Consider the following 14,843-nt stretch of genomic DNA (forward strand, 5'->3'; position numbering starts at 1 on the left):
ATTTTTTACAGAGAGAGTAATCAGGCTCTCTCTTTTTACAGAGAGAGAATGGGCTGCCTGGGGAGGTGATGGATTCACCATCCCTGGAGGTTTTCAAGATGAGACTGGATGTGGCATTTAGTGCCATGGTCTAGTAACCACGGTGGGGTGGGACTCGATGATCTTTGAGGTCTCTTCCAACCTGGTTGATTCTGTGATTCTCAAGGCCTGGCATCGCCTGGCTCCTTGTGTCATCGCCCTGCAGAGGGAACTCGTCCTCTGGGTGACTGCTGGATGAGCCAGGATACAGGAATGTTTTGGGTCTGAGCCCTCTCCCCCCAGCCTTGCTGTGTCCTCTATTATAATGCTGTATGGTGTGTTTACAGGTGTGTGTGCTGTCCTTACGTGCACCCAGATAAAGCATGGTGTGTATTATGAGGGGCTTTTTTTCCCCCCCCCTCATATCCCCAAAATTCTGACCCACTAGGATTACTTGTTTTCAAAGCTTCAAAATAGCTGGAATGATGAACCAGTCTTGTATCTAGAATTTGTTAATTCCATGCAGCACATATTCTGATGTGATTTCTGCCCAGGGGGTAAGGCTGAGCATTTCCCCTGATGTCCAGATAGGGCCTTGTGTTAATATAAAAGTTAGTATCTGGCCTTGCTTTCTCTTCTGTATCCATTGTAAAGAAATGTACAGGTAATATGCAAACCCAACATAATGTGTCTCTTTCATGCAAAATGTAAACAGTGTCTACCTGTTTTGATGTGCAGGTATATCATTTTCAGCATCTTATACAGGACTCCCTGAACTCAGGTTCTATTTTTCCCCTTAGTCACAAAGTGTTCCCAAAAGAGCATCAACTGCTGCTGCTTACCCTTCCTTCAGGGTGGCACCTTTGGGCTCTGTGACCACCGACCCTGTTTGTGTACAACAATTTGTTGGGTTGTTCTTTCAAAATAAATAAATGCTGCATATGTTTTAGCCTAGATAAAAGGTAGGCAGTGTAAGCTGATACTAGATATGCTTGATGTGCTGTGAGGTAAAAAATAATGTTGTTATTACAAATGCTGTCAGCAAGCAAGCAAAAGAAGCCTCAGTATGTTATAAATGTTCACAATGTAAATTTGGTACTTCCCAAGAGTAAAGGGAACACATCCACAGGAATGAAAAACAGGGTTTTTTTCCAAAACTTTTTTTTTCTCCAGGAGATATGAATACAAATGTCCTATTAGAATGGCATGTACATTCTCTGTTTGTCAAATAGGACAAAATCTATTTAATAAAACTCTGTGCTTGCCTTCTGTATTAAACACTTTGTGGCAGTTGAGTAATTAAGGTTATTGTTCTCCTTTCATCTCCAGGTTATCTCTGGACTGAAGCTTACAAGGTTGTTTGCATCAAACCAGATTCTACCAAGTGAATGTCTCAGTTGCCTAGTGGAACTCCTTGAGGACACTAATATAAACCCATCTATGACCTTATCTGTGATTACTTTGTTATCACAGCTAGGTAAGGTTTGCTTCTGAACGTTTTACCTCTTGTCTGGCAGGGGAAAATAAGACAGGTGCTGATTCTGTGGCGTGGGTGATGAATTTCTTGGAAGAAGCATAAGGTGTGAAAGATGAAGTATTTTTCATTGTAATGAAGTTCTTGTCTGAGCCACCTGCTAAGACATTAAATCACCATGAAAAACAGATTTGAAGTCATCACTATGAAATGATGGGAGTGCATAGGAGCCATGATTTATTTGAGTTACTTTTGAAATATACACAGAAGACTGGTCAAACACTTCGGTTTCTTCTTAGACTGGTAGCTAATACAACAGTTGCTTTTGCCATTAGATAGGCACTTTTGTTAATAATTCTTCTATTTTAGCCTCAGACAATGAAACTAGAGAAGCTCTTCAGGATACCTACAATCTGACCAGTGTGCTGGCAGGAGTGGTTAATCGAAGTTCTACTGACCTTAGTGACCCAGTCGTACTACAGGTAACAGCAACTAATGCTTAATAATATTTGGCTACTTTTAAATACATACATCAAAAGCTCTGTCTGACATAATGTGTTGAGGGGAAGTTGATCTTAGCTGTGTATTTTATTTGCTGTATGAGTCTCAGTATGACAGGATTTTAACACTGTATACAGTTCTTCTCTTTAATCTCCTTGTGCTTCTCACCTGCTCTGATTTAAAAATAAAACAAAAATACCCCACTTTTTAAACTTATTCCAAGAACTCACTGCTTGATAGCTCAGAAGGTTGTTTCCCAGTTGAGGTATTCAGTTATTTATCCTAATGTTCATCACAAAAGCCTGGAGATTGTTTTCTCTGAGTAATGCTTGCACAGGTAACTGTGAAGGAGTGAAAGGAAAGCTGTGGCTGCCTGTTTCCATGGGAGGTTTGCAGGGCATGTGTGGCCTCCTTCCTTCTGGTCAGTGCCATCTGCCAGTGAATGCCAGGGGGCTGTACTAACAGAGGCTTACAATGAATGTCTGACATCTCCCAAATTTAACCTATCCTAAAAGTTTTATTTATTTATACTTTTTAATATGCACAGATTTTCTCATACATGGTTCTAAGCGTTCAGCAAGTACTTGCTGGTTGCTTGCAGTCACATCTCTCTTTCTGGAGAGAAAAAGCAGAAAATGAATTTGCTACTAGTTCTGTTGCCCTTGATCTGTGGAAAATGAGTCAAGCATCTAGTAAAGAACACTTTTCTCATGGTTTGCCTATTTCTCAAAGCACTATAAGTACCAGAAGACTTAGGGTTCCAAGTGACTGGCCAGTCACCAAATAGATACATTTATAAGCCCTCGAAGCTCTTAGTTATTTACATGGTGAGATTTTGTTTCAACTGCTATTCTATGCTGTGATTTTTGTCATATTTGGGTATATTAAGTTCCTTTTAACTCAGTTATGTGCCAAAAGAAGGACTTTGCTGCCACAAGATCTGATGACAGTCTTAACAGCAAACCTGTTTTCCAATAAGCATCCTTTCTGCAAGAGGTTGCAAAAGTGCTGTTTGGATTTTGATGAGACTTCTAGACCTTTCAATAGGACAAAGCCCCTTTCTCACTGGCAGAATGGAGAACCTGCTGGTGAGGCAAAGGGGAGAATTGGATGGGCAATAAAGGTAACTGTCAAAATAAAACCTTACTAATGTCTTTGGGCTTTTTATAAGTACATCGGTGTGGTAGGACATTGCTCAGTGTGCTTGCAGCAGCTTGTGTAATTGTTATGTTAACATTAGGGTCTGAAAATTAAGTCGTTTGTGGTGTCTTGTTATTTGTCCTTTCAATTTCAGCTTTTGTAACTTGTAACTTTCCTTAGAGAGATGCTGTAGGAGAGACTTGTGATAGGATTTTTATTTCCCCAGGGTATTCAGTTGCTGCAGAGGCTAACCTACAATGCTCCAGTCTTTTGCACTGTTGCCAACATCGATGAGTTAATTTCATTTCTAATGCATCATGTGTAAGTGTGTACTCAGTTGCCTTTTCTTATGGGAAATAGCAGGCTGAGTTTCTAAACTTTCTGAGAGCCGTTAGCATATTGCACTAACCCGGTCTCCAAGTGAGCATTTATTTCTCTGAGGTTAAGAGACTTTTCTTTGAAAACCATGTTGTTACAGGTTGTCAAATGCAGTGATTGTGAAACTTTGGGTGATGGAATATTAATTATTATTACCTCACCCCCACACCTCTGGGAGCAGGGAGCTAATGAAGAGAAAAGCCAGGAGAAAATTCATGCAGACTTGTTTGATTAATACAAACTTTAAGCAACTATCCTTGTAAGAGGTCTAATGGCTATTAGAAGTACCTGCAATAAATGACCTTTGATAGCAGTGATCTCTGATACTGTGGGTTTTTTTCAGATGTACTCAGGAAAAACCTGCTCACACTGTGAGGACTGCAATATGAATTTTGCTTTGCTTGGTGGAATGGTGTCTAATTAAAAATCAAGCTCCCAAAAAAACCCTAAAACAAAATAACAAGTCTCCCAGCCACTCTGCCCCTCCATCTCCCACCCTACAATTTCTTGTAATTAAAAACTTGGATGCTGTAATAATAACATCTTTTGGGCTTTTCTTTTAAGTCAATCCACTGAAGATGAGTTAACAATACCGTGCCTGGGACTCCTGGCAAATCTCTGTCGTCACAACTTATCTATTCAAACTCAGATAAAATCTTTGGTAAGAGTTTTGCTTTTGTGTTGTGATTCTCTGTCTTAAGGGCAAGAGACAGTTATTTGACTCTGGGGAATTACCTTACTAGTTCTTTCACATTTTTGATCAGCAATTATAACCTTGACCTGCTTGTTCTGCAGGCTTGGCAGTTGTGTCTGATGCTGGAGAAAATAACAAGTAGAACAGGAAGCTTGGTGTTCTCTTTCCTTTGTTACACTGCTGTCTTGTTCTGCTGGCTAGTGTTAGACATTTGATTTTTGCAGTTGTTCTTTGCAGCTGGAAGGTGAATTTAAAATTGAACATTCTTCTTTAGAAAAACTAAATGTTGTTAAAATATAAAGACTGTAGTTGGATTTTTGGTAAGCTGTGTTAACTTTGGCCAAGAAAGAGATGTCTTTTAAAAGATAAATCGATAAAATACCACTGATCTTGATGTCAGGGCCCTTGAATCCCCAAATACACATACATATCCGAAGTAGAAGGTTCCTGTGTCTTCATAAATCAGTGCAGACATATTTATTTTTTTAATTCAGAAACAAAAATTAATCTGTGTGGCTGTGAATGTTGTGCTGTTTACCTGGGAAGAGAGGCAGGGAAATAAAAAGGAACTATTGTTGAATCTGATCACTGAACAGAGAAGGGATGGGAGTCAATTTTCAGTGATTATTTTCTGTTGAAGACTTTAACAAAATGCTTTCTCATCTTTGTTTAAAATAACAATGAAATTCCTTCCTTGGCTATTTTTTTGTTTTGTTGGGGTTTTTTCCTATCTAAGTTCAACAGAGAATTTGGTCATTAACATCAACACCAGTATTGCACAGTAGAAGAGTAAAATAGATTTCCTAGGGAACTGTTATCATGCTAATCATGATTTGTATGGCATATTTATAAATATGTCAAATCTGTAAATCTGGTTTTATAATACTTATGTTTCTCTTTCTTTTGCTTTAGAATAATGTGAAGAGTTTCTATCGTACCTTAATAAGTTTCCTGGCCCACAGCAGTTTGACAATGGTTGTGTTTGCACTTTCAGTGTTATCAAGCCTTACCCTAAATGAAGAAGTAGGAGAAAAAGTAAGTGATACTTGGAAGTCTGTTCTGTTCATAAGTTGTAGATAAAGCTAATAGTCCCTCTGACCAAATAAAATCCTAATTCCTGCTCGTTTTAATAAGCAAGAGACCCAGCCAAGTAAGTGTCTGTACATAACTTTATTTTTTTACTTTCAGCTCTTTCATGCTCGAAATATCCATCAGACATTTCAGTTAATATTCAATATTGTTGTAAATGGAGATGGTACTCTGACAAGAAAATACTCTGTTGATCTTCTAATGGATCTTATGAAGAACCCCAAAGTTGCAGATTATCTTACCAGGTATGGTTTCATTTCCTAACAGTGCAGGATGTTTTTCCTAAGCTCTTGTTCAGTTTCTTGTCTGTATACTATTTGTATCCTGAACCAAACATGGAGAGAAAAAGCCCTGAGATGTTTTTTGAATGTTGTTAGTTGATTATAGCTGCTGTATCTGAACCAAAAGGATTCTTGGGTTACTAAGACCACACAGAAGTGTTAATCAAAATCTATCCTTTTTTTTGTTGTCGCTTGAGGAATATTGAATAGTGTGTTCTGTAATTCTTTGTCTGGACAATATTGGTAGTCAGACAGCTTGGTAGTAGCTGCCTTGGCTTTTACAGTGCTATATTTTGAAATGAACTAGAATGGCAGAAGTTGTAAGAAGTAATAATTTTACTGGGGGAACATTACAGAGTAGTTCTGCGGAGAGCTTCACTAGTGGTTCTACAAATTCAGCTAGCAGAATTTAGCTGCTCCTTCTTTTCAATCTAAATTCAGCAGTATTTAAGGCAAGGTGGAAAATCTTGGCTTATTTTAAGGAATTTACTTTCATTCTTAGAATATTTTTAAAGCTTATTCTCTTTCAAATAGAAATTGCATAATCAAAACTACCACGGCACTTGAAGTGTTTGGGGGTAAGAAGAATAGGGCACTTGCATTCATCACTCGGTATACATGTCTGAGTGTGGTGAAATTTCAATTTTTTATTATTATTTTTTCTCCTCTATGTATGCTGTAGATATGAACACTTTAGCTCTTGCCTTGGTCAAGTGTTAGATCTTCTTCATGGAAGGGATCCTGATTCATCATATAAGGTATTTATGCTTTTTTGGTTAAAGGCTAAGAGGGTACAACTCCTAATGTTGTTCCTGTTCTGTAGTAATAAGTAGGTTTCTTGGGTACATAGGTTGATAATGAAATACATTGACTTCAGGACTCTTAAGTGACCTAGAGATTCACCAAGTTTATATTTTCTGGTTATTTAGATGGCTGTCAGGTTGAGTGGTTGCTTTTTGCCAGGTTATGTGTGTCTGCTTTCAGGCAACAGATATAAAGGCAAAAAACCAACATAAATACCTTGTGTGCTTTGGCTCATGAGAAATTTTGGGATCTACCAGAAATTCAGTGCATACCCCACTTCACTGTCTGAAACTTGACTTAATGCTACTCAGACTTCAACTGATATGATCAGGGAACCCTGATGCTAATTCTGAAGGTTTAGGAATGACTATTCTCGTCTTGGTTGAACAAATTGATGCCACGTCTGTTTAAGCAGTTAACTGTTGTGTTCAGCTTTGTCTGCCTATCACCTTACATAAATAAAATATTAACTACCTGTTGCTAAAGGCTAAAATACAAAATGTGAAATTTTTTGGCTAAATAAATCTGTGAAATAGGTCTTAAAGCTTTTTTTAATCAATGTGTTTCACATCCTAGTTAATAATAAATGCTAATACTTCTCTCTTTGTGTTTTTGTTTCTGTTTGTTGGGTTTATGTAGAGAGAGATGTTGACAAGGAGCTTTCCAGGGTGCTCTCCTATTTGTGCATGCTCAGACACACATGCATCTGTTCGTGTCACAGAATATTTTCTTTTCCATAGCTTGCTTTATTCTGAGTGTGTATGCATTTCTACTGCTTACCAAATCACCAGCCAGCAGTCAGGCCCTTTAAAAAAGGAAGGCAAACAGTACACTGAATACTGTTGCAAGTCTTCACCAGTCTAATGAAGTGTGTTTCTGCTGCTGGCTTGGCTTTGAGGAAAGAAAGCTATTTTTCAGAAAACTTGAAAGTGCTAAAAGGAGTGGCATACAACTTACCTATCTCTTTGAACTTGTGCTAGGGGAGCTGCAATTTCTGTACGTAAGTTCTTGATTTAAAAGCATTCAAACTCTTATTCACTTCACACAGATCTTGGAACTGCTGCTTGCCTTCTGTTCTGTGATTGAACTGCGTCATACCCTGCGACAGGCAATCCTGGAACCATCTGGCTTGCCAGTCTCTGGAAACACCAGATTTGTGACTGGCTCCAAGACTTTTGAACCATCTGTTGCATTGATGCGCTTGTCAAACCAACCACTGGAAGGCTCTGAAGACTGTTCGGTTCTAGCATTGCAGCTCTTCAAAGAGATTTTTGAGGTACCAAGGGTTGGACTCGATCATCTTTGAGGTCTCTTCCAACCTGGTCAACTCCATGATTCTGTGATTCTAGAGCTGCTAAGCTGCTCATTTTTAATTGATTTTTTTAAACAGCTATTAGCATTTTACTTGCAAAATAGCATGTAAAAAATTGCTGAAATAGACTTCTTTGTAAAGAAGTTGTGTTGAAATGAACATATTTTGTAAAACAAGTGTTTTTTTTAAAGCCATGCTGTATTTTAGAAATAAGTCTGTGTTGTAAGTAGAAGCTATGGCAGATCATGAAATCATGAGGTAGATACAAAGCTATCAGAATTGCCTTCTAGGATTTAGGGAGGTGAGGAAGTTTCTGCTTTTTCTGTGTTCCTTGTTAAACTTCCTCCTGCAGTATGATACTGATCAGCTGTCTTAAACCTGAAATAGCAAGAGGCTGGAAAAGCTAGAACACAGGCTGGTGGAGGAGGGGTATAGTAAGTTTGGCTTCCCTGTGCTGTGGTTTTAAATATTGACATAAAATAAAATGTCTTTATTACAGGATGTTACTAATAGTGGGAAGAGCATCTCAGCTGAACACTTTGTGGATCTTTTGCTGCCTGTTCTTCTTGATCATCTTCAGATGCCAGAACAGATTGTGGATGAGCTGTTAGTGAAGAAAAAGTGTGAAAGAATGGTCAAGGCTATAAATGTCCTGACAAATATCCTTTTTATGTGTATATTGGCAGCTAATTTATTATTGCTCCACCATGATCTGCCCTAAGCTGTTAGGAGTCATGCCATCTTGGGTCACTTTAATAGCTTCTAATGACAATAACTGCCCTAATTTTACTTACGACTGTCATCTTGGAAGGCTTTAAGTAGTTTTCAAATTGCTGTGAAATTATTTTGTTAAACACTGGTACAGGATAAAATGCTGTAGATATTCAGCAATACAGAACCACTAGGCAGAATAAAAAGGAAGATGGGTGTTTTCTGTTGAAACTGCAAGGGGAATTTGGGTCTCCTTGATCATTAAAACATTGTTGCCTACCTAAGTCAAGTGCAGCTTACAGACAAATATAAGTTTAGATCAGTGAAACAAGGAAAAATAACGTGGAATGATACAGTTTTACACTTCTCTTTGAGTCCTTAGTGTCCCCAGTAAGCTCAGTAAGGAGGAAATGACTGCAGGATGTAGTCCGGTATCTAAGCTGAGTTCCATGAAGAAGTCTCTTTGCTAGCTCACTGCTAGGTAACTACATCTGGTATGAGGGTCTGTCTGGTTGCTGCCTTTGTTCAGTATGTTTCTTTATGCCCCACTTATTGTGGTTTCCCTTAGCTGTCTGTTTCCAAGTAAGTGCGTGTGTTAATTGATAAGTGATGCTTACTTGACTGGTGATTTAATCATGATTTAATTGCTTCATACAGTTGGGTTTTAAAACCTCTTTTGGAGGCTCTTGTGGTTGGATAGGTTTTGTGCCTTTTATTATTAGAAAATGTTGCCTTTTGGTGCCAATACCTAACTATAGGTATATTTCATTTATTCTTAACTCAGTCTACTGCTCTGTAGAGATGACACACTCAAAGGGCATGTCATGAAGGTACTGACTGCCAGCCAATGCACATGTCTAATAGAACACCAATTTACTTATAGTGGAATTGACACTGGTTTTGGAACAAAAGTAGTGGACTCTAAAATGTGGTAAGCACATGTTTATATACAATCTAATTGAGCATGACTTGTATGACAGATGTGATACTGTTCCAACGGGAGGTATATTGTTGTTGAAAGTAGCATTTAAATGCATATAAATCAATACTGGTATTAAATCAAACTTAGTAATTTTGGGGGGAAATAGAAAGTAATGTTGCTGGTCAGTAGAACCTGACTTAAACATTCAGATATTGGGTGTGGCATAAGGTGGAGATCTAATGTGGAACAATGACCTTAAACCTCATGCAGTAGTTCAAGCTTATCCAAGTTGAAGCTTACCAGAACCGCTCATGGCACCTAATTTTTCATTTTGATTTTATGCAATCAGAGTTCAAAAATTTCACACATGAGTTGTGGGAGGGAATAACTGCACTGAAAATGAAATGTGCATTAACCTGAATGTCAAAATAACTGAGTTACATGGCCAAAACCTAGTGAAATATAATTGGACCTACAATTAAACCCTCCTCACTTTCAAATTGAAAGTGGTTTTATTTGGTCTTAGCTGTTGCTATCCTTAGTGTGCTGGAGAAGATCAGGAGCATGTCCAAGGAACTCAATATGATCTCTCTGGTTTTGGCATTGTTGCCTTGATACACATATTTAATTTCTTTGTGAAGGTATTTATTAACTTGACTGAATTTGTCAGTGCTGATTTGACTCTCTTCTTTCCCCACCCAATTTGCTTTTTCTACTTGGATGTTTAAAAGCAAACTTGCTGCTGATATTATTTTGAAAACACTTGATCTTATGAGCAGATTGAAGCAGGATGTACCTGGTATGGAGGTCAGCTTCTACAAAATTTTGCAGGTATGATTTTAAAATGTCTTATGAAATATATCTGAAAATGTTGCTGCACTTCAGTAGTTTTAGTTCTGAATGTTTTGCATGCTTATCTCTGAAGTGCTAAAACTTCTGTGAAAATACAGTCAGTCCCCTGGGCACAATTCTTAAAGGTTGTTTCTCCATTAAGTCTTCTAAAATAAGAGCAGTTTGCTTTTACTCTAATCATTTATTCCAGTAATGCATATGAAATCATACTTCAGCTGCCTGGTAAGAATTATCCTGTTAAGACTGCATTAGAACTGCAGTTTAAAGGTAGCAAAGTAGAAAAAAGTTATCACAGCACTATAATTATTTGTGGGGTTGATTACTATCTAATTTGGGACTTTGCATGGTCAGAACAGTTTCTGGTACCTCAGTAATTTACATTGTAGATGGAAGAGCAGTCCAGACAGTCAAAACACTTCTTGGTGTTTTGGAGATGTTTCTTGCAGGAATGGAGATTGTGTGATTTAATGGGTAACAATGAGTTTTTTAGTCCTCAAGAGATCCTTATAAAACTTAAGCTTGTGTCCCTTTGTGTTGAAAATCAAGGACTTGAGAACTTGAAGGAATTAAGCAGTCTCTCTACCTGTTGTGATGGCTTTAATGGGAAAACACGTTTTTATATACTAAGAAGTGCAAACTATTTTTAAAATCACTTGTCTTCTGTTGACTTCAGGCTCTGAAACTTAGAAGGGCAAAGTTTAAGAAGTAGTAGCCTAAGTTTTGAATAAAACATTTGTGCTCATTTGCTTTGATATTGTAATGTTTTATGGTTTGGGTTTGGGGTTTTTCTAATTACTGTTGACTATTATATCTTTTTTTGACCAAAGAAATTTCTTCTTTAGGATCAACGCTTGATTACACCTTTGACATTTGCTTTAACATCAAACCATAGAGAGCAAGTCCAAGTGGGACTTAGAATACTGTTCGAGGCTTCACCCTTACCAGATTTTCCTGCCATAGTGTAAGTTTATTTCTGTGATAGTCTGGTAAGATTTGACATTTTTATGGGCTTAGTGATATTCATGTTTTTTGGCATACAACTTTTAGCTCATTGGATAGAGAAACTTTAGAAAAATTGTCTTGTTTCTTCATGATCTGCAGTTATGAGACAGTAGTGATCTTGGAAGCCAGAGGAAACCGTCCAAATGCTGATGGTATTCAATTTATGTCAGATCCTAGAGAGAATAGTAGTGGCTGAGTCCTGTCCCTCAGCATTCATTTGGCTGAAGTCTGTGCTTGGAACTTTCTACTTAGAGTGCATCCAATATTCTGATGGTCAGATTTCTCTCTCTACTGAACTTTGTCAGACATGTCATTCTTCAGTTCCTAAAGCTTTCCTTGTCATTTTGCAGTAGCTTCCAAGAAAGAACAGATTAGAATATGATACAGACACATGGCAGTTCAGGTAGTATTTAAGGTGGTCTAAATAAGGGAAAAAATAGAGAATTTCTGTTTGATAGAGTCTTTATTTCTGTAGATGTAATAAAATAATTTTAAAAAAAGATTTAAAATTGCATCACAGTTTTTTGCAACCTAGAAAACCAATCTGAAACTTCATCCGGATTTTGTTAGTAGAGCTTTTCAAAAACAAAAATGGAAATTGTTTGAAAGGACTTCCAGATCAGATGCCTTTTTGGCATTTGAGCTGCTTTTTTCCAGTGAAATATTTGTAACGTAACTAGCTTGGAACAGTGATTGAATTACTAATTACGTGGGGGGAAAAGTAAAGAAAGGTGGCCTTAACCAAACCATGGCAATTTGCCTTGTGGTTTTTTTGGTTGTTTTTGAGAAAGTGTGTGAAGATAATGGCATGTACAGGACCTTTAGAAGACAAAGCTCCCCTCATCCTAGGACATTCTACTGTTTTAGATCATAACCCCAAAAACAGGCGAGTGATAAGAACACAGCAATAAGAGTCTAAAATTGTGTTCACCCTGAAAATATCAGTGCTGTTTTTACAATTACCACATAAATGTTGGTAACTGAAGCGCCAAGCCAAACAGAATTTCAACAGAGGTGTGCAGATCTGGAGGTCTCAGGCTGGCACCTCTGGCTAAGGTGGGGCCTGCAGGTGATGTGCTGGTGCTGAGGGTCTATGGTTGCAAGTGAAGGAGCTGCAGGAGGTCAGCAGCCTGTGACTGTTGGAGAGAATGAGATAGGACAGATCCTTCTTCAAGACCTTGCATTTTCAAGTAACTGAGACCCCAGATGCACCTAAGGAGGGTTAGACCAGAGGCTGTGCCGATGGGGTTGGGAACTGGAGACTCCTGTGATCGCAGTGGATGGAAGCCATGGGGTCACAGGTGATGTTCCACTCAATTCTGCCAGGGAGAGAGGAACCACTTGAGGAGTGAACAGATTCTGCAGGTGAGCAATTGATTGTGCAACCAGTGTCAGTAAGAGTTTTGGTTTCCATGACCTTGAGACAGGATCAAGGACTGGCCAACCTGATGATGACATCTTTAAACTAAAAGCAACAAAAGAGAGAAAAAGATGACCAATAATCAAGTGAGGAAGGGGTAGACTGGGTGGGAAAACAAAGCATTTGGGTTTATGTGAACAGGAGGAACTCTACAATCAGCACAATAGGGCTAAATCTGGGTCACCACAATAAGAAATTGCCTACAGGACAATTTTGGAGCACATTGGTGACCATTTCCTAGCAGAGAATGTTGAAGAGTTGATGATAGGAGACATCTTGCTGGACCTGATTACTTAGAAACAAGGAAGAACTGTTTGGGGATGTACAGGTCAGCGACATCCTTAATTGCAGGGACCATGAAATAGGGATGCTCAGGTTCCTGAGAGGAGACAACAGAGCAAAAAGTAGCATCACAACCCTGGACTTCAGGAGAGCAGATATTGGCCTCTTTGACGATCTGCTTGGAAGAATCCTATGGGATACAGCCCTGGGGAGAAGAAGGGTCAAGGAGAGCTAGTTGATTGATTATTTTTTCTTTTCTCTACTCCTGCTCCATCCCTTCACCCCTCCTCCCCAAAGGATCCTTTTCTTCAAGGCCTTAATGGTCCATCCATTGAGCAGAAAACTGAACAAACATGGCAGGAGACCTGCCAGTAGCTCTGGACAAAATTCAAATATAGGAGTGAAGCATACAAGAGGTGGAAGCAGAGATAGATGATCTGGGAGGAATATAGAGAAAGTGTCCAAGTATACGGGTATGGGGTTAGGAAAGCCAGAGCTACCTGGAGTTGAGCCTGACAGATGTCAAGGGCAACAAGAAAGGCTTCTACCAGTACATCAGCAGTAAAAGCCAGACTATGAAAATGTGTGCCTTTCTGCTGAGTAGAGCAGGGGACCTGTAGGCAAAGGTCATGGAAAAGGCTGACATACTCAATGCCTTGTTCAACTTGGCTTTCACTGATATGCATTGCCTTTGGGAATCCTGGGTCCCTGAGAGCGATGGGAAACCCTAGAGGAAGCAAGACTTACCCTGGGTGGCAGAGGATCAGGTTATGGAACATTTATACAAACTGGACCTACAGAAGCCCATGAGACCTGACAGGATGCACCAATGAGTGCTTAGTGAGTTGTCTAATGTCATTCCAAGAGCACTTCAGAATATCTTTGAAAAGTCATGGTGATTGGGAGAGGTTCCCTAGGACTAGAAGAAAGCAAATGCGACTTGTGTCTTCAAGAATGGCAAAGTGCTCAACAGCACCCTGGGCTGCGCTAGGAAGAGTATTGTTGACAGGGCTAAGGGGGTTATCATTCCCCTCTGCTCAGCTGTGGTGAGACCACATCTGGAGTGGTGTGTCCAGGCCTGGGTTCCCCAGTACAAGACATACTAGACATGGACAGGCTAGAGTGAGTCTAGGGAAGGGCCATTAAGATGTTTGAGGGACGAGCATGTGTCATACAAGGTGAGACTAAGAGAGCTGTGCTCATTTAGTTTTGGGAAGACTTGAGGGATGTCTTATCAATGTGTATAGATGTCTGAGAGAAAAGAACAAAGGAAAGGGAGCCACAACCTTCTCAGTGGTATTCCTTGACAGGACAAGAGGTAGACACAAACTGAAATACAAGAAAAAGACCTTTTAGATTTCTTTGAATATCAGAGAGGAAACCGTTTTACTGTAAGGGGAGATCAGACTGGAAAAGGTTGCCCAGAGAAGTTGTGGAGTCTTCATCCTTTGGGAGAGTCTAAACTACGGGATGTAGTCCTAGGCAACCTGCTTAGAGCAGGAGAGTTGAACTAGGTGGTCCGTACATGGGTCCCTTTCAACCTTAATTATTCCATAATTGTGTGATTTTGTGGATATAAGAAACATTTTTATAATGGCCGGTAACAAATAGTCTGTCTGGAAGAATGAAGGAGATGTACAGTCAAATATGTCTGGCATTGTACAGTGGAATAGCCAAATAACATGTCTATAAAAGCAAGTTAAAAATAGGCTTTGTTCACTTAGGAAGCAATTGAGACAGCACTTCAGTGAAGTGGTTGGGATAGCTTAGTAATTAAGGAATTAATCTAGAGGAAAAAAATTTTAACTGGTGCCTCAAAAATCAGCTCTTCTGATTTACCATTCTTTCTGATTTGAAACATGTCATTAGTAGCTGCCTTGAAAATGCCAGCCACAAATTACATACAGACACTGGAATATAGGTACTGCAATTACTTCTTTCTAAGCTTTTGAGTCCTCTTCCC

At 39.0% G+C, this 14,843-nt stretch overlaps 1 protein-coding gene across 1 annotated transcript in view; it reads left to right on the plus strand.

Moving 5' to 3' along the window:
* Positions 1-1,322: 1,322 nt before the first annotated feature.
* Positions 1,323-14,843, plus strand: part of KIAA1524 (KIAA1524 ortholog) — a gene marked incomplete at its 5' end in the record, with an annotated part of 23,713 nt that continues 10,192 nt past the window's right edge. Inside the window, 12 exons of the mRNA XM_009073991.1 lie at positions 1,323-1,495; positions 1,862-1,974; positions 3,360-3,454; positions 4,076-4,172; positions 5,118-5,240; positions 5,394-5,539; positions 6,258-6,333; positions 7,428-7,655; positions 8,191-8,350; positions 9,192-9,333; positions 10,056-10,155; positions 11,019-11,137. Coding sequence (XP_009072239.1) covers positions 1,323-1,495; positions 1,862-1,974; positions 3,360-3,454; positions 4,076-4,172; positions 5,118-5,240; positions 5,394-5,539; positions 6,258-6,333; positions 7,428-7,655; positions 8,191-8,350; positions 9,192-9,333; positions 10,056-10,155; positions 11,019-11,137 — 1,572 coding nt within the window. The remainder of the gene's footprint in view (positions 1,496-1,861; positions 1,975-3,359; positions 3,455-4,075; positions 4,173-5,117; positions 5,241-5,393; positions 5,540-6,257; positions 6,334-7,427; positions 7,656-8,190; positions 8,351-9,191; positions 9,334-10,055; positions 10,156-11,018; positions 11,138-14,843) is intronic.

The sequence above is a fragment of the Acanthisitta chloris genome, unplaced genomic scaffold (genome assembly GCF_000695815.1).
Source record: "Acanthisitta chloris isolate BGI_N310 unplaced genomic scaffold, ASM69581v1 scaffold16854, whole genome shotgun sequence".
NCBI lineage: Eukaryota > Metazoa > Chordata > Aves > Passeriformes > Acanthisittidae > Acanthisitta > Acanthisitta chloris.